Consider the following 19,357-nt stretch of genomic DNA (forward strand, 5'->3'; position numbering starts at 1 on the left):
CTCATCTGTCTCAATTGTCACCCTTGGATTTTAATTTGTGAAGGTGACAAGGAGATTCAATGCCTTTGAAAATGATGGTACTAGTTTTATTTTCTGAGAGACAGGCCTACTGCACCAAGCAGGACCTCGGGGAAGCCCTGGGCCCTCAAGAAGCAGACACAGGTATGGGGAGCCCAGCCAGAGCCTTTACTGGGGTTTCCATGGGAAATACAAGGGAAGGCAGGGTGAGCGTTTAAGATCAGATGGGATGGGCCCTGGCCGGTTGGCTCAGCGGTAGAGCGTCGGCCTAGCGTGTGGAGGACCCGGGTTCGATTCCCGGCCAGGGCACACAGGAGAGGCGCCCATTTGCTTCTCCACCCCTCCGCCGCGCTTTCCTCTCTCTTCCCCTCCCGCAGCCAAGGCTCCATTGGAGCAAAGATGGCCCAGGCGCTGGGGATGGCTCTGTGGCCTCTGCCCCAGGCGCTAGAGTGGCTCTGGTCGCAACATGGCGACGCCCCGGAGGGGCAGAGCATCGCCCCCTGGTGGGCAGAGCATCGCCCCTGGTGGGCGTGCCGGGTGGATCCCGGTCGGGCGCATGCGGGAGTCTGTCTGACTGTCTCTCCCTGTTTCCAGCTTCAGAAAAATGAAAAAAAAAAAAAAAAAAAAGGAGGTCTCTGTGTGTCTGGTCCCAGGTCCTGGGAGATTTAGGGCAGGTGGGGTGGCTGGGGACCATGGGCTCAGGGTGGATTGGTTTGCATCTCAAAGGCTGTTCCTGGCAGAGGTCTTGGCTGTCTCTGGAAACCAGCTTGCCCTGGGAGGAGCTGTCTCTCCTTGGCCTCAAAGTTGATTATGGTGTGAAAGCACCATAAGATACAGAAAACAGGAAATAAGTAAAATCCACCCAGTGACTGTCCCTTGTTTCTGCCTGTGCCGCTCCAACGGGACTTGTCCTCTCTCGGCGCTGGTCCCGCCCACCACCACCCCTGCTCGTCCCTCTCTGTCCCCAAGCCCAGGATGGGACTGAACTCAGGGACCTTTCCTTTCATTTTCCAGAAATGACCAGTTTGACACTTTAGTTTCTTGTTCCCCAAACTGTCCTGTCAGTGTAGACATCACAACATTTAATTAAATAATAAATAAACATTTTTTAAAGTAATACAACATAAAAATAGATTTTAGTCTGTGTGTAGAAAAAACAACAACAACAAAAAAGATTTTAGTCAGTGTAGACATCGCAACATTTAATTAAATAATAAATAAACATTTTTTTAAGTAATACAACATAAAAATAGACTTTACTCTTTACTGTCTGGGGGAGTGTTCTTGAAACAAATTATGTCATCTGACATCTGAATCATCTGTTCTTTTCTGTTCAAGCTGTTTCATCTAAGGGTTTTTTGTTCATTTTTTGTTGTTTTTGATGTCTAATGCAAATTAAGCAAAATATGCAAAAACGAGAGTTGAACCAGATGATTATTTATATATGTGCACACTGTGCTTCCACCACCAAACTCCACGTGCAGACCCTTCTGACCCCCCGTGATGACCAGGTCCGGCTCCCAGGAAGAAGGGAGGGGTGGAGCTGAAGCTGGACAGAGGAGAGGTGGGCGGGCAGCTCAGGTGGACGTGTGTCCAGACCCAGGCAGGTGAGGGGAAACGCACCTCCACCTACGCTCCCGAGAGAGGACCCGGAGCATCAAGGACACGGTGACGGCTGGGGGGAGGAGCGGTCGGGTAACTCACGTGGTGCCCTCGTTGTGCCAATACCCCAATATCTTAAGATCTTATCAGATATTTCCACAGATCAATTTTATTTTAAATAATCACATAGGACAATATATTTTTTGTTGTATATTCCCATGAATTTAAGAAACATAAAGATTTGTGTGTCATCACCAGCACTGAGGTTAGAATACAGAACCATTCCATCCTCCCAGACGCCCCCCTGTGCTGTTTCCTGTTAGTTATACTTTCCAACCAACCTCAAGCACCATGTTTCTATAACCATTCGCTCCTGAAGGACATTTGGCTTGTTTTCAGCTTTTGACAATTGTGACTAGTGCTGCCATGTTCTTTTTTGAAAATCCAGTCTGGCCATCTGTCTGCTGTTTGGATTGCTTTTCTTTATACAGATTGTAAGGTATTCCCCCCCCCCCCCAGAAGGAAGGAAGGGGCCGGAGCCACGAATTGTGGAATAATAAAAGGCTTTATTGAGTACAGAGCGCTTCCTGTCCGACGAGGTCCCCTAGCCCCAGGGACAGAGGCTAGGGAAGTCACAAGGGGTGACCTGCATGAGAGATAGTTAAGAGGTCCCTAGGGTGGTTGAGCTAATATGACGTGTTGAAATCTCACTGGCTGACGGAGGTGTCGCTCTTTTCCAAAGGGCTCCTGGGAAGTTTCTTTTGGCACGCTTGGTTATGGGAGGTCCTAGCCAAAGTTCCCAGGCCTTAGTTATCCACGTGACCTTCCCTCATTGCCCTACACAGATAATGTAATTACTGATATAATTGGATGTAACTCAATCCTATTTGTTCTCATTTTGTCCTGTTTCTTTCTTTCTTTATACTTAAACTTCTTTATTTGCCTGTTTAAAATAAAGTCAATGTCTTTATATATCCATTCTTCTCTATTTTTGTTTATGCAAGCTTTTCTTTAGTAGTTGCCTAGTTATTAAAATATACATTCTTAATATATTGCCATTCTTCTTCCTTTGGTATTTTTATTTATTCCTAAGTAATAAAAAGATTTCAACACTTAAAACACATCCATCTATCCTCTCATTTTTGTATTATTATTGTTGCTTATATTTTTTATTTTGCAAGTTTAGTAACTTTTTTTATTTATTTACTTTTATTTAGAAAATTATATTTAATGGGTGACATTGATCAATAAGAGTACATAGGTTTCGACCAGGTGGTGGCGCAGTAGAAAGAGTACATAGGTTTCAGGTGAACATCCCTATAGCATCTGAACTCTTTTTTTTTTTTTAAGATTTTATTTATTCATTATAGAGAGGGAAGAGAGAGAGAGAGAGAAGGGGGGAGGAGTAGGAAGCATCAACTCCCATATGTGCTTTGACCAGGCAAGCCCAGGATTTTGAACTGGCAACTTCAGTGTTTCCAGGTTGATGCTTTATCCACTGCGCCACCACAGGTCGCATCTGAACACTTGATTATGCTGTGTACCCACCACCGAAAGTCAAGTCACTCTCTACTGCCTTACACTTGTCCCTCTTGACCCCTCCCTCACAACGCCCTCCTCCTGGTAACAACTTCAGCTTCATCTCTGTCCATGAGTCTCAGTTTTATATCCCACCTATGTGTGAATCACATAGTTCTTAGCTTGTTCTGATTTACTTATTTCACTCAGTATAATGTTCTCAAGGCCCATCCACGTTGTTGTACATGCAATATGTCATCATTTCCTATGGCTGAGTAGTATGTCATTGTATGTATGTACCACATCTTCTTTATCCAATCATCTATTGAAGAACACATTGGTTGGTTTCATGTCTTGGCCACTGTGAATAATGTTGCAATGATCTTACATCTATAAAGGTGATATACCTCATAGAACATTATAGTTACTTGGATGTAAACAATGATTTTCTTTCCAGATTTACTGGGATATTATTGAGATTTAAGACATGCAAATTTAAGGTGCACAATGTGTATATTTGATACACATATTTATAGTGAAATGATCAGCACAATAAAGGTAGTTAATACTTTCATCCCCTCACATCATTACCATTGTTATGGTTATAACATTAAAGACACTCCCTAAGCCTCTCTCAAGTACATAATACAACACTGTTTAGTGCAGTCATCATGCTGTACGTGACACTTTCTGAAATTTTTCATCTTGTAGCTAAAAGTTTGTGCCCGTGAGCACTCTCCTCATTCCTCACCCCCAGCCCCTGGCACCCACAGTCGCCACATTTTCTTCACCCATTTGCTCATTAACAGACAGGTTGCTCCCACATCTTGACTAGTTTAAACAACCCTGCTGTGAACATAGGGGTACACATGTCCCCTCAAGTTACTGTTTTAATTTTCTCCCAGTAAATTCTCAGAAGTGGAATTACTGGATCTCAAGAGGCTCTATTTTTAATTTTTGAGGAACTGCCACACAGATTTACATAGTGGTTTCCCGAAATCACATTCCCAGCCACAGTGCAAGAGGGTTCCCCTTTCTGAACATTCTTGCCAAGATTTGTTATTTCTTGTCTTTTCTACCATTCCAGCTTGAGATTTGCTAGACTGCTCAGTGATGTGCACTGTGGGGACACAACCATGGGAGTCCTGCTGTCTTTAGTCCTTTGCTTGCACAAGACAGTCTTCTCTGCAGTCAGTGAGGAGTCCGGGGTGGGGGCTGGTGGCTCTGGGGACCTCTCGCTCACCTGCTCCCTGCTGAAGGGGCGGACGAAGGTTTTCTAGAAACTGATGTTTATACAAGTGGTGAGATCACTGATTCAAAAACATACAAAATGTGGTACATCAAGGCATAAAAGTTGGACTGCTGAGGATCAAAATATAAGACCATTCAGAGAAATGACAGACTATGTTACTGGCCGTGTGGCACCCAAGTCTGACACCTGCCCAGCACACGGTCCACGGTGCTGACTGATGCTCTCTGATGGCCTCTTTATGGGAGAATAATTCTGTCATACAGTAATACATGTTAGTATTCTATTAATAACTATTGCTACTTGTTACTATAATATAATAATTATATAATATAAAGACTAGAGGAACACTCAATATTTCCTACTTCACAGTTGATTGACTTTTTTTTTTCTCCTGTATACTTTCGGAAACTTTCTTTCATTCACACAACTTTTTACTGGGAGATCTGAACTGTTTCACACCTTTGTGAAATTTGGGAAAAGATTTCTCAAGTTTCCTTCTTTCAAAAAAGAGCAGCAGGGTTGCAGGTGATTCCCACACATCACTGGAGCCCTTGCGAGGGCTTTCCAAAGGCACCGAGCATGTGAGGGTTCTGAAGATGGTTTCCTCAAACTTCATGGTAGCAAGATTGCTGCTGTGCTGAGGTTCAGCTTTTGAGGTCCCCGTCCAATGGGGCAAGATCACCCTTCACACACCCCATTTAGAGGGGGCCTGTGTGCTGTCACTGTCCCATAGACCCTCAGACCCTGAAGGATCAATGCTTGTGCATCCCATGTCCGCCAAAACCCCAGAGCAAAGGGCTTTAATACTCATCTTTCCCCCCGGCTACCACTCTCCAATGGAGTTCGGTCTAAATTCCTGTCTTTCTTGCCAGCATTTCAGTGGTCTAAAGAGATTTTAAAATGACCGTTTGCCCTGCCTGCTGTTGAAGGCACAGTGGATAGAGCACCAGCTGAGGTTACCGGTTTGAACCCTGGGCTTAACCGTCAAGGCACATATGGGAAGTAACCAATGAACAGCTAGACTGAAGCAACTATTGAATACTTCTCGTCCCCACAGCCATCTGTAAAATCAATTAACAAAATCTTTTTAAAAATAATGTTTGCTAGAACTTTAAGTGATGTCAGCTGGAGGGTGGGTCCCCCTGTGTCACCAGAACCAGCTCTGACTCTGATGGCCCCCTGGGTGACCTCCCACTTTACTTAAACACCATCAGTAAGGTGATAAATTTCAGATTCACATCTTGATGATCTTCCAACCTCTGGGGCCTCGGTACATCCACCTGCAGGGTCGGGTGGGGAGGGGAGAAGGATGATTCCTAGTTCCCACTGCACCCTCCCATCACCCGCCTGTGGAGCCCAAGTTCCCCTTCCAGACCTGACTGCAGCCCTGTTACCCGGAGCTCCTGCTGGGGCGTCCTCTACCTCTCCCCACAGCTCAGCATTTCCGTCCCTGACACAGAGACCTGGACCCGCTGTGCCCTGTCAGATGCAGCCATGGTGCCTCTGCTGCTGCTGCCCCTGCTGTGGGGGGGTGAGTGGGCCCAGGGAGGGGAGGTGGGCGGGTGGGGGACAAGAGGATGCTGTATAGCTGAGCCTCCGTGTCCTCACAGGGTCCCTGCAGGAGCAGCCAGGCTATTGGATCCGAGTGCAGGAATCGGTGAGGGCGCAGGAGGGTCTGTGTGTCCACGTGCCCTGCTCCTTCTCCTACCCTGAGAGTTCATCTTCTTCCCAATACACACTCTACACCTACTGGTACCACAGTGGGGCCTACGCATATTATGATGATCTTGTGGCCACAAACAACCCACATAAAACAGTGAAGAGAGAGACCCAGGGCCGATTCCTCCTCGCGGACCCCAGGAACAACAACTGTTCCCTGAGCATCAGAGACACCAGGATCAGTGACACAGGAACCTACTTCTTCCGAGTGGAGGGAGAAACTTCTGTGAGATATAGTTACAAGGAGAAGATGCTGAATTTGCAGGTGACAGGTATGGCTGGGACCCAGGAAATGACCCAGAGACACAGGACCTTGTCCTAGAACAGGATCAGGCACTGGGACCCTCCCTGATCCAGCCCCTGGACCCAGGGTGGTTGGAAGAGACCCAGGACCCAGAATGAGCTGGGAGCCCGAGGCACGGGTCTCACTCAGGGTCACACTTCAGGTTCTCCTCCCCTAGAGCCCTGGCAACTCCTTCTGTCCTCCTCAGCCCTGACAGAGAAGCCTGACATTCACATTCTGGAGCCTCTGGAGGCTGGCCGCCCCACACAGCTGACCTGCAGCCTGCCAGGGACCTGCGAAGGGGGAAGCCCTCTCACTTACTCTTGGGAGGGAGCCGCTGTGGAGTCATGGGAACCCCGAACCCCCCATTCCTCAGTGCTCAATCTCCTCTTGACACCCACACATCATGGCACCACCCTTACCTGTGTGGTGACACTTGTAAGAACTAGGGTGACCGTGAGAAGAACCATCCAGCTCAATGTATCCTGTGAGTTCTGGAGGGAGGGATGGGTCCTAGGTTAGTACGGCGCGCGCGCGCGCGCGCGCGTGTGTGTGTGTGTGTGTGTGTGTGTGTGTGTGTGTGTGTGTACAGGATGCTGAGCTACCCTGAGAACACTCTTGCATGGACCCGAGTGCAGGTGGGGGTGGGCCAAAGGGACAGCAACCCCAACTCCCTGTTCCCACCTCCCCTCTGTAGGTCTGGGGTGACTTCCATCCACCCCTCCCCTCTGAAGTGGGGCCATGTCTTTTTGTCCCAGATGCCCCCCAGAACCTCACCATAAGCATCTCCTTCAGAGATGTCACAGGTAGGAAAGATCTCTCCTCTGTGATGCTGGGACCTGCCCCTGGGGCATTAGTGTGTTGGAGGTGATCAGATATGAGAAGGGCAAGGATGAAAATCATCACCCTCCCTCTCCTCTTGTGGGCGGTTTCACGTCTGTCGGTCAGTCTCTCTCTCTTTCTCTCTGCACTTCTCTCCCCAAAGCCCTCAAGACTTTTCAGAACACCTCCTCCCTGCCCATCCTGGAGGGCGAGGCTGTGCGGCTGCTCTGTGAGGCTGACAGCAACCCCCCTGCAGAGCTGAGCTGGTTCCGGGGGTCCCCAGCCCTGAATGCCACCCCCATCTCCAGCACCGCGACCCTGGAGCTGCCCGGCGTGGGGACTGCGGAAGAAGGGGAGTTCTTCTGCCGGGCTCGGCACCCGCTGGGCTCCCAGACTCTGTCTCTCAGCCTCTGGTTGCTCTGTGAGTGTGGGGACACTTGTGGGCAGGTCACCTGGGTCCTGGGAGGGCAGAGGCACCGCTAACCTTTCTCCTCCCTCCCCACAGACCCCCCACAGCTGCTGGGCCCCTCCTGCTCCTGGGAGGACCAGGGTCTGCACTGCAGCTGCTCCTCCCGAGCCCAGTCGGCCCCCTCCCTGCGCTGGCGGCTGGGGGCGGGGCTGCTGGAGGGGAACCACAGCAATGCCTCCTGCAGGGTCACCTCCCGCTCAGCGGGGCCCTGGGCCAACAGCTCCCTGAGCCTCAGCCAGGAGCTCAGCGCCAGCCTCAGACTCAGCTGCGAGGCCAGCAATGTCCACGGGGCCCAGAGCGCCGCTGTCCTGCTGCTGCCAGGTCAGGGGGTCTAATGGGGGACGGGCTTAGGGAGAAAGGAGTGGGTCACAGAGAAGATGGAGCTGGAGGGGCCCGGCCTGGACGGGGTGACTGCTAGGACAGGGCCCTCCATCTCCTCAGGAACAGAACCTACAGTGGGTTCTGCAAGGGGGTGGGGAGACAGGAGACTGAGTCCTGTGGTGGGTGGTCTCACGCCCTCTCCTCTGCAGGGAAGTCCGTGTCCTGGCCGGGAGTGGTTCCTGCGGCTCTTGGAGGTGCTGGTGTCATGGCCCTGCTGTCCCTGTGCTTGTGTCTCCTGTTCCTTTACATGTAAGTCTGTGTCCCGGGAATACAGGGAGCTGTGTTGTAGGGAGAATAGAGAAAGTCACTGAATCCCACAAAAACAAAGCTGAGTACATCCAGAAAGAACTTCCTTAAGGGGGCAGGGAAAGAGCTTTACTGAGATAAAATTCTCACATATTTAAAATGTACAATTCAATAAGTTTTAGTTCAGTCATGGAGTTGTGCACCTGTCACCACAATCAACTGTAAACTTTATTAGCTCAAAATTAAAGAAGAAGAAAAAAAGAAATTCCACATCTTTTGTCACCCTGCCTCCACCCACCTCAGCCCCACTCACCACTGACCTATGTGCTATGTCCTGCCTGTACCTGCCCGTTCTGCTCAGTTCATGTGAATGGACTTATACAGTACATGGTCCTTTGTGACTGACTTCTTTCACAGAGGATGGTATTGTCAAGGGTCCTGTGTCAGTACTTTCTTTTTATTTCCAAATAAAATTCGATGATAGGAATGGGGCACATTTTATTTGTTGGTTCATTCATTGATAGACATTTGGACTGTTTCTACTTTTTGATAATCACGAATAACACTGTTTTGATCACTCATGTACAATTTTCTGTGTGTAAATGTGTTCTTTTGTGATGAAAATTCAGTCTTTGACAAATGCCTGATCACCCACGAGGACAGATACTCACTTGCATGTCAGAAGGGTCTCCGAGTCTGGTCCCAGGGTCTGGGTGCCTCAGTCGTCTTGTCAGGGAGTGGGGCCGCTCCCTGTGCCTGAGCCACTCTGGCTGCTGACTTCTTCCCTTAGAGTGAGAGCCCACAGGAACCCAGCGGCCGGGAGACCCCAAGTCAGGGATGGTGAGGACCCTGTCATGGGCACAGCCACCTGGGTGAGTGGTGGGGTGTCTTCTCATGCAGTGTGGGGGGTGGGCATGTCCATTCAATGAGTCCAGACTGAGCTCCTCAGCATCTCCCCGAACTCACCCCTCTGTGGTCAGCCGGACAGACTGACTTCCCCTCAATCTCCTGGAGCCCACGGTCAGCCTCCTGCCCACCCTGCTGACCACTGAGCCCACCTTCCTCTGATGGGTACAGGCTGCTGGAACCATCTCCCTAAAACTGTTACATTCTATTTATTATGTGCATATTAGCTCACATCTCTTAACCTCAGTTTCCCTATCTGTAAATGGAGAAAATAAAGTTATCATTCATATGGGTTTTTGTGAGAATGAAATTTGAATATTAACTCATTGATATTTTCTAATCAATTGTTGTATTAGAAAATTTGAAATGAATGAGTGAATAGTTGAGTTCATGAGAAATGTATATGGAGTAAGAGGATGAATGAAAATGTGTCCCATCAGCCCAACTTCCCCTTGGGACCATGTCTGCCTCATTCTTCTCTGACACTGTTCTCCTGCCTTCACTCAGGGTTCCAGGGAAAACCGTAGGCCAGACAGGCTCCCAAGAGAAATGTTTCCTGTTGGAGATGCCCCTCTATCAGGGGAACAACAGGAGCTCCAGTACGTCAACCTCAACTTTCACAAGATGAAGCCGCAGAAGCCTCCGGACCAGGAGGTAACCAACTCCCGTGTGTATTCAAAGATTGAAAAGAAAAGCAAGTGAGGACTCACTCAGAGCTCAGTCCTGGCCGCAGGCATCACGGCCTCTATGGGGAAAGAAATCAGGACTGATGGAGCAGGAGGAGACCCTGTGACAATATCAACATTAACTACTGCATAAGCGTCCCCAGGCAGGGCAGAGAAGACAGGTGACGGGATGACAGGGACTTGAGCTCACGCAGGCTTTACTACTTTCTATGGTATTGTCATCAAAAAATTCACTTCATTTCTGTTGTCTTCAGTTTCCCATTCTGTACAGAGAGCTCATGCATTCTTCTCAAAGGTGGTTGTGAGCATGAAATAAATTAACACATGGAAGTCAACCAACAGAGGGCCATCATATGGTGTGTGCTGGGCTTGTTGGTCTCTCTTTTCTTGAACAGAAAGGTCTTGCTGGCAAGTTCTTCAAATGCCGGGGGTCACCTGGCACAGAGGACAGGGTAGCAGGTTGTTGGTGCCATTTTCCATCACAGAACTCTTCACAGCTTCCTCCAGCTCCTGGACCTGGCTTGCGGTTCATGACATGGTATCTTGTCTCTCTGGAGTCATCTCACCCCAACTCACCTTCCATTCTTCTAGCACCTCTTGACCGCCAGTCCCTTCCATGTCCCATTTAGAGGCCCCACTGTGATCTTTTCTTTTTTTCTTTTTTATTTAATTTTTTGTGACAGAGACAAAGAGAGAGAGGGACAGACAGATAGGAAGGGAGAGAGATGAGAAGCATCACTTCTTCACTGTGGCATTTTAGTTGTTCATTGATTGCTTTCTCATATGTGCCTTGATTGGGGGGGGCACAGCAGACTGAGTGACCCTTTGCTCAAGCAAGCGACCTTGGACTCAAGCTGGTGAGCTCTGTTCAAACTAGATGAGCTTGCACCCAAGCCGGCGACCTTGAGGTTTTGAACCTGGGTCCTCTGCGTCCCAGTCCGATGCTCTATCCACTGCGCCACCGCCTGGTCAGGTCCCACTGCCATCTTTTCCACAGCCGGTCAACCATAAGCAAAAGCCGATTAGGTACTTCATCACCAAAAAGGAGTTTTTCAGGGAAAAAAAAAGTTGTGACGCTGTCTGTGCCACCCTAACCAGCTGTGCACACACCAAACAAGGAACAACCAGGAAGTAAGCCCTCTTTACAGAGGGGAGGAGGAAGTTAAGGGGCGGGGCTTTTTTATGCATAGATCCCTTGCAACCTTAGAGTATTTCCTGTAGGGCTCTCAGCACTGCATATGGTGCCGCATCGTGGGTGGCAGGGGCTAGAGCTGGGTACCTCTTGTTCACCTGCTCCCCACATCCGGGGCAGACCCAGGTTCTGTGGAGCCTGATATTTATACAGACATAGAGATAACTGCTTTAAAAATGATACAAAATGTGACACACATGAATTTTCTTGAAATAGGAAAACACATCACATCAAAGTCACAAAAGCTAAAATGCTGAAAACCAAAATATAAGACAACTCAGAAAAATACTATTTTTAAAATGAAATTTATTGAGGTGACACTGGAGTCAAGCCTTTGTTCTCACCATTTATCCCCCGATTGAAAAAGTGCCATTTTTATTAGCAGTGTGGCCCACCTGTCTGGCCCACCTGCAGAACACAAGTTCCCCACAGTTTTGACTGATACTCTTTGATTGTCTCTTTATAGGAGAATAATGGTACTAAATATTAATATTGTTTTAATAAGCATTGATTCTTATAACATTATATTTATATAATATAAAGAAGAGAATTCAGTATTTCCTCCAGCACGGTTCACTGATATCTCATTTTCTCCTGTATAGTTTAAGAAACTTTCTTTCGATCACACAGCTTTCTACTGGGAGGTCTGAACCGTTTCACATCTTTGTCAAATTTGTGAAAACATTTATGAGGTTTATTTTTTTCATAAAAGAGCAGTGGTTTGCAGGTTGTTTCCACAATCGCTCAAGCCCTTGGTGGTCTTTGCAAGGAGACCCAGCTTGTGAGGGGTCTGGAGATGGAGTTTTCTGAGTTTCAGGTGGCAAATTTGCTGCTGTGTGTGGTCCAGCCTTTGAGTCCTCACCAAATGGAGAAAGAGCTCTATTTACACATCCCGTTTTGAGGGGGCCTGTGCACCGCTGCTCTCCCACCAACACTCCAACCCTGGAGGACCAACACTTGTGCGTCCCAGGTCCCCAAATATACCTCAGAACAAAGGGCTTCAGTGCTCAGCTTCCCCTGGGGCTCCACCCTCTACTGCAGTTGGGTCTAAATTCTTTTTTTTTTCTTGCCAGCACCTGAGTGGTCTAAAGGAAATTTATAATTATCATTTTCCATAATGTTCAGTGGTTTTGGCTAGAGGGTGGGTCTCCTCAAGCCCCTAGGACCAACTCAGACAGCAGTGGTCCTCTGACAAGTGGTCCTCTTGACATAAACATCATCTGTAAGGTGGTCACTTTCAGATTCACATCTGGACAAGAATCTCAGCCTCTGAGGGGCTGTGGTATATCCACCTGCAGGCTGGAGTTATTCAGGGAGGTGAGACAAGGTGATTTATCAATCTCCACCCTACCCTGCATTGCCTGTGAAGCCTAACTTCCCCTTTCCAGGCCTGGCCACAGCTCTGTCACCCATGGCTTCTGGTTGAGGGTGTCGTCAGCCCCACCTCACAGCTGGGCATTTCCCTCCCTGACACAGGGACCTGGACCCGCTCTGCCCTGTCAGATGCAGACATGGTGCCCCCACTGCTGCTGGCCCTGCTGCGGGGGAGGGTGAGTGGGCTGAGGGGTGGGGGTGGACAGGTGGGGGAAGGGCAGGGGCTGCCACTGATCCTCTGTGTTGCTTGGGTCCCTGCAGGAGCAGGGTGACTGAATTCTGAGTGCAGGAATCAGTGAGGGTGCAGGAGGGTCTGTGCGTCCACCTGCCCTGCTGCTATTCCTACCCGTGGAGTTCACAGTATTTCTCTGGCAGACTCTACACCTACTGGTTCTGGCATGGTGTGTTAGTCTATGCCCAAAACTCCTACACCTGGATCACCTGTGATCATGTCTCTGCTCTTGGTGTTCAGCCATTTTGTCCTATTGCCTGTCATGCTTGTAAATATTTTACTGGATAGTGAATATTTTGTGTGAAAAGTTGTACTGGTTTTCTGAGGCTCTGGTTGAAACATTTTCCGTCTGGGTTCCAGAACAGTCTAGAACAGCACTGTGCAATGGAATTTTCTGTGATGGAATGTTCTGGCAGCCACTGGCCACATCTGCCCATGGAGCACTTGACATGTGTTTAGTAGGGCTGAGGAATGGAGCTTTAAGTTTAATTTAGCCACTTCAAATGTAAATAGGAGCGTGTGGCTAGGGCTCTCTTACTCTTGCTTCCTGGCAAGCAAACCAAGAAGCATCTTTCTTAATCCTGTGTGGGATTGGGTCAGTTTGGAGCTGGGTACTGGTCTCTTGCGGATGGCCCGACTTGCTCGTGAACCTGACTCTAATTTGTAATTCTACTGTGTCTTCTAACATCAAGTTTTGTTTACCCAGGTCCATGACACTGCCTACAGTAAAGTATGAGCACCATGTGGGGTCACCTCAGAGCTTTTCCCTCCCCCCAGGATTCTGGCCCTGAGTCCCAACTGCCTTGATAGCTCCAGACACTACTGTCTCTGGCCCCATGACACTGCTGAAAACTCAGCTTGGATTTCCAGCCTCTTAGCCTTCGCTCTGGCTGCTTCTGGCCCCTATTGCAGAAAAAGCTTCCCTCTTCTCTGGATCCTGGCTACCTTGGTTGCTCTTTGATGTCATCCAATAGATTGTTATATCTCTGTATATGTGTGTATTTTTCCCCCATTTGGTCTCAGTATAAGTATTGTTCTGACATTAGACGTTTGATCATGACTAGAAACTTACCTTGCTTTACTTCTGTCTCTGCCCAAGTTAACCCCTCAAAGTCCTGACCTCCCAAACTAAAATAACAAGCAGCCTTCACAGCCTTTCCCCTGAGAGTCCTTCATTTTCTATTTATAGCACTCACTATCAGATCCTCCTTACTTCTCTGTTGTCTGTCTCCCATAAGACTGTAAACTCCACAGTGAGACATTTCTTCCTTCCTTCCTTTCTTTTGCTAAGTGAGAGGACGGGAATTAGTGAGACAGGCTCCCGCAAGTGCCCTGACTGGAATCCACAAGGCATCCTCTGTCTGGGGCTGATGCTTGAATCAATCGAGCTACTGGCTGCAAGAGGGGAAAAGGAAGGGGAGGAGAAGAAGATGGTCGCTTCTCATGTGTGTCCTGACTGGGGGATTGAACACCGGACATACACATGCCAAGCCAATGCTTTATCCATTGAGCCAACTGGCCAGGACCTGTTTCTTCTTCTTTTTTTCCACCAACCCCTACACACATTAGGAGCTCAATAAATGTATGAGCGATGCTGTGTTATCTGGCGGGGAGGGACATTTGGTCTCTGCCCTCAAATCTCAGTCCAAGTAGGAAAAATGAGATCCAAAAAGTGTGGATGGGCACACATGAGGGTCAGACCCAAGGGAAGGGGTCTGGGCTGGGTGGAAGTATCAGGAAGACTTCCAGGACCTACGAGGATCTGAGCAGGAAGATGGGACAGGAAGGGCATTCCTGACAAGGGATCAGCCCAGCAAAGCTTGGAGGTGGGACTGAAAACACCAAGTCTCCCCAGGGGTCAGGCAGGAAACTCTGGGCCTCACACAGTGTGGACCAGCAGGACAGCAACCCTGAAACCCAGAGCCCCCTGGTGGCCAAACCTGAATGTGAACAACCAAGTCGGCCCGTTTTACAGAGCACTGTATCAAATCTTCACCACAGCGCTCTGACGGAGGACTTTGATTCCATTTCCAGAGGAGGAAGCCAAAGACCAGAGAAGTTGAGTCACTGACCCAGGCTCACCCAGCTCTAATCCAGAAGCGGAGGTCTGGGAAGGCCACCCAGCTGCTCCTCCACACCCATCACAGGGCCACCAGGAGGGATTCAGGTGTGAGGGCGGAGGGGGCAATTCCACCGTCTTGAAGAGCCCCAGGCAGACCCTGGTTCTGCCGAGCCAGGTAATCTCATGTTGTTACCGGTGCTCAGGCTACAGCCAATGAGGTGATGCGAATGAACCGAGGGGGCGGCGCCTGCAGGCTGCGCTGGGCTCAGAGAAGCACCGTGTTTACTGTGAGTGACCGGTGCCCATCAAGTCAGGTGACTGCGCTGACCCGCTACAAATAGGAATCCTTGGTGCACAGTTGGACAGTCTGAGACCTCAGCGGAGTACGAGGCAAGCAGCCTTCTAATTTCCCTCGCTCAGAAGTGGGAAGTTGTTAAGCCCCCTCCTGCCTCGGACCCAGGAGCCCCGGCCCATCTTCCGAGGGTCACAGGTAACCGGTTCCGTACCATCCTGACTTCACTCCGAAGCTCTGCGCAGAGGTTACTGGGGTTTATTTAGTCATTTACAGCCTCCCTGGCTCCCAGGTCGGATCCCAACGGAGAACTGCTCCCTAGAAGGTGGGGACGGCCTGGGGGGCCGGGGTTCGGACCTGCTCCTGCTCCCGAGGCGTCCCCAGTGGTCCCACCTCGTCGCGACCCCGGCGGCCCTTGCCGATGGCCAGGCGGGGCCGGCCGCGGTCCAGGCCGTCCAGGAGGGCGCAGGCCTGGCAGAGCGCGCGGCTGGCCAGCGCCCCGCAGCGCGAACAGGCGCCGGCGGGCGGGGGCCGTGCGGCCGGGGCCAGCGACAGGCGCTCGGCCGAGTGCACGAGGTCCAGCACCGCCGATGGCCGCGCAGCCTCCAGCAGTTTAAGCAGGTCTCGCGCGTGGCCGCGGAAGGCCTCGGGCGCGTACACGCACTCTTCCGAGAAGTAGTGGAGGCGGCGGAAGTGCGCGTACAGCACCACCTCCTTCTGCGAGGCCAGCTGCAGCGGGCGGCAGCGCGGCAGGGCGCCCCCCTCGCCCGGGGAGCCCAGGCCCCCGCCCCGGGCCAGCCGGCCTGCGTCGCCCCGTAGGAAGTTCATGAGCACGGTCTCCGCCATGTCGTTGGCGTTGTGGCCTGCAGGAGATGGGGGGCAGGTCAGGAGGGGGCGAGGGGCGCTGTTGGTCAAGGGGACCCAGGGGACAAGGGGGAGCAGTCCTGTGGAAGCAGAGATGGACACAATGAGAAACGGGAGGACAGGCTCCCAGGGAGCAACTTGGGGTGTCCCCATTGCCACCCACCTACTGGGCCAGGCAGGCCCTGTGTTAGGTGCCCTTTCACGGAGGGAGTAAAAGTGCTTCACGCTACAAGTACCATTTCAGCCTCAGTGCGCTTCCGTGATTGCACAGGAAAAGTCAAATGGCACCTAAGCAGAGTCCCAGGTGCCTCTGAGAATGCAAGTCACTGAGATGCATTAGGTCATTGTCACTACCTAACAGTCGCCAAAACATTTAAGTTAAATCTTACTCTGCATCTTGTCATCTTATACTTGAGTCTATACAGTAAAACTTGGGTCTTCTTGGGGCTTCTCAACATCCTCTCCTCAGGGCCTTTGCATAAGCTGTTTCCTTTGTTCAGAACACCTCTTCCAAACTACATTGGTTCTTTACCTCCTTACCCATGCAGCCTTCAGGTCTCAGCTCACTCGGGAAATGCCTCCTTAGTCCCCACCTTTCTCCCTGCACTAGGTCCTCCTGTTGCAAACTCACAAGTGTAATTTTCCTTATTAGCACCTATCAGGTTGCAATTCTATATGTGAGACTTGGGCAGGAGCAGAAGCTGTGCTGTGCATCATAACAGCAAACGTTTACATCGTGGTCACTGCCTTTCAGCCTCTAGTCTAAGTGCTTCACACATCTAACTCTCAACATCTCTAGGACCCAGATATTATCAATATCCCCAATCTACAAAAGAGGAAACCAAGGTTAGGTACTTTGCTCTAGGCCAGGGGTCCCCAAACTACGGCCCGCGGGCCACATGCGGCCCCCTGAGGCCATTTATCCGGCCCCCACTGCACTTCTGGAAGGGGCACCTCTTTCATTGGTGGTCAGTGAGAGGAGCACATTGACCATCTCATTAGCCAAAAGCAGGCCCGTAGTTCCCATTGAAATACTGGTTAGTTTGTTGATTTAAATTTACTTGTTCTTTATTTTAAATATTGTATTTGTTCCCGTTTTGTTTTTTTACTTTAAAATAAGATATGTGCAGTGTGCATAGGGATTTGTTCATAGTTTCTTTTATAGTCCGGCCCTCCAACGGTCTGAGGGACAGTAAACTGGCCCCCTGTGTAAAAAGTTTGGGGACCCCTTGGCCCTGGCCGGTTGGCTCAGCGGTAGAGCGTCGGCCTAGCGTGCGGAGGACCTGGGTTCGACTCCCGGCCAGGGCACACGGGAGAAGCGCCAATTTGCTTCTCCACCCCTCCGCCGCGCTTTCCTCTCTGTCTCTCTCTTCCCCTCCCGCAGCCAAGGCTCCATGGAGCAAAGATGGCCCGGGCGCTGGGGATGGCTCTGTGGCCTCTGCCTCAGGCGCTAGAGTGGCTCTGGTCGCAACATGGCGATGCCCAGGATAGGCAGAGCATCACCCCCTGGTGGGCAGAGCTTCGCCCCTGGTGGGCGTGCCGGGTGGATCCCGGTCGGATCTCGGTCGGGCGCATGCGGGAGTCTGTCTGACTGTCTCTCCCTGTTTCCAGCTTCAGAAAAATGGAAAAAAAAAAAAAAAAAAAAAAAAAAAGTTTGGGGACCCCTGCTCTAGGCTACATAGATTGTATCTCGTGCACAATAAATGGTCAATAATTATCTACTAAAGTAACGACTGGGGGAGAATAAGAGTTATCAGAGAGGCAAAGCTGAGACAGAAAAGGAGTTAAAAGACACAGCTACGTTTCAAACCACAGATGGGAACACAGCCCTGTACACCTTCCTTTTGTGAGGATAAACCTAAAGAATGTCAGTTAAAAATGCAAAGAATCACAGCGCTAGCCCCTAGAGGGCACCCCTCCAGCTTTCTATTTGCCATTGCGTGCGTGTGTGTGTGTGTGCGCGCGCGCACGCGCGCGCGCCAAAATGATGGCCCTAACTCAAAAGCTTACCACACCTGCCCTTCCCCATCCCACGGACCCACCCTTACCATGCTCCTGATTCGTCAGAGGGCACTGTCCCCTTTCCCTTACTGAAAACCTCCACTGAGGACATACCCACGGTCTCCTTTTCACTTCTAGGGCATGCACCTCAGCCCTTTTTCAGTGCCTGGCCTCGTCCACGCGTGCGCCCGATCCTCCCACAAAGTTCCTCCCGTTATCGAGCATATGCTCACCTCTCACGACGTGAGTGGCTCCACGAGGCGCTCCCCTTCCTCCAGTGCCCGGCGCCGCAGCACCCCGCAGAAGGTACAGCACGAGCGGCTGCGACCGGAGCCGGCCGTGCTGCGGGCCACAGCATCCATTGTCCAGTCCCCGAAGAGATCAGTGTAGGCCACGACGGTGAGCGGCAGCTCCTAGCGTGCCGCTTGGCCGCCTGCGCCACGTCTCGGTAGCCACCAATGCCCTCATCCTCGGCCACCAGTTGCAGCGAGATGCTCAGACGCGGCGCCAGCTCGCGCAGCACTGTGGAGTCCTTTCTGCCGGAGGCGTCCACGGCCACCACGGCGCCAGGCGGCAGCAGGTGGCCCGCGACCACCGTGTGCAGCACCTTCGTCTCGAAGGTGGTGCAGAAGCAGGCGCCGCACCGGGCGCGGGCAGCGGAGGGCGGCGCGGGCCTTGTGGCAGGAGGCGCACTGCGAGGCAGGCATCGCGGGGTCCGGGCACGATGGGAGGGGTTGGCTTCCCCTGGACTGCGAGAGAAGGGAGGAGGCAGGTTACAGTTGGTTCTGAATTGTGGGGTCGTTGCCTCCGGGGAGGGTGCCTGGATAGCACCCAGTGAAAACCCATTGCCTGGAACACTCTTCCTTCAGCACTGTTCAAGGCAGGCATTCAAACCTCAGTTTAACCATTCATTCATTCATTCATTCATTCATTCAACAAATAACTCAGGGGATCCTAGGCACTGGGACCACTGCAGTGAATTACCAGGAAAGGTTGCAAGGACTAAAGTCTAGTAGAGGAACCAACCCATGGACAAGTAAGAAATAACTAAGATACTTTTAAAAATATGGGGAATAATAAAAAGGAATTATCGTCTGAGATGAATAGAAGGCTGAGGCGTCAGGCATTAACTAGATCAGGATGGGAAGAATGTTACAGATAGAGTTAACAGCAAAAACAAAGGACCTGAAGGGCGGGACCTGTCTGTGTTCATTTGGCTGGAATCTGTGTTGTGGCTGACCGGGAGAGGGTCGGGGCCTTGGAGGTTGTCACAGTGAGAAGCTTGCACTTTTCTTATTGAAACAGGAATCACTGGATGGTTTTAACCTGTGGAGGGCGCGATCTGATTTGTATTTTAGCAAGATCCCTCAGGCTGCATGGTGTGAGTAAGGTTGGAGAGTGGGAAGGGCAAAACAGTGGGGAGGCTTCTGCAAAGATC

The 19,357-nt window shown here is 50.7% G+C and overlaps 1 protein-coding gene and 1 pseudogene across 1 annotated transcript; one reads left to right on the forward strand and one right to left on the reverse strand.

Moving 5' to 3' along the window:
* The first annotated feature begins 5,866 nt into the window (after positions 1-5,866).
* LOC136332068 (sialic acid-binding Ig-like lectin 5) lies at positions 5,867-10,230 on the forward strand. Its single transcript, XM_066271329.1, has 9 exons — positions 5,867-5,921; positions 6,001-6,381; positions 6,601-6,879; positions 7,151-7,198; positions 7,378-7,635; positions 7,720-8,004; positions 8,214-8,313; positions 9,101-9,182; positions 9,724-10,230. The coding sequence occupies exons 1-9, from the start codon at positions 5,885-5,887 to the stop codon at positions 9,916-9,918; spliced, it is 1,665 nt and encodes a 554-aa protein (XP_066127426.1). The 5' UTR covers positions 5,867-5,884; the 3' UTR covers positions 9,919-10,230.
* Positions 10,231-11,440: 1,210 nt separating this feature from the next.
* LOC136332079 (cytoplasmic tRNA 2-thiolation protein 1-like) lies at positions 11,441-19,122 on the reverse strand (annotated as a pseudogene).
* Positions 19,123-19,357: the final 235 nt, after the last annotated feature.

The sequence above is a fragment of the Saccopteryx bilineata genome, chromosome 3, assembly GCF_036850765.1.
Source record: "Saccopteryx bilineata isolate mSacBil1 chromosome 3, mSacBil1_pri_phased_curated, whole genome shotgun sequence".
Lineage (NCBI taxonomy): Eukaryota > Metazoa > Chordata > Mammalia > Chiroptera > Emballonuridae > Saccopteryx > Saccopteryx bilineata.

Bases quoted from the DNA above. Each gene is read 5' to 3' on its own strand.
- LOC136332068 (XM_066271329.1), top strand. From the start codon at position 5,885: ATGGTGCCTCTGCTGCTGCTGCCCCTGCTGTGGGGGG. The intron at 6,880-7,150 runs GTGAGTTCTGGA...TTTTTGTCCCAG, and splicing joins CATCCAGCTCAATGTATCCT to ATGCCCCCCAGAACCTCACC. The intron at 7,199-7,377 runs GTAGGAAAGATC...CTCTCCCCAAAG, and splicing joins CTCCTTCAGAGATGTCACAG to CCCTCAAGACTTTTCAGAAC.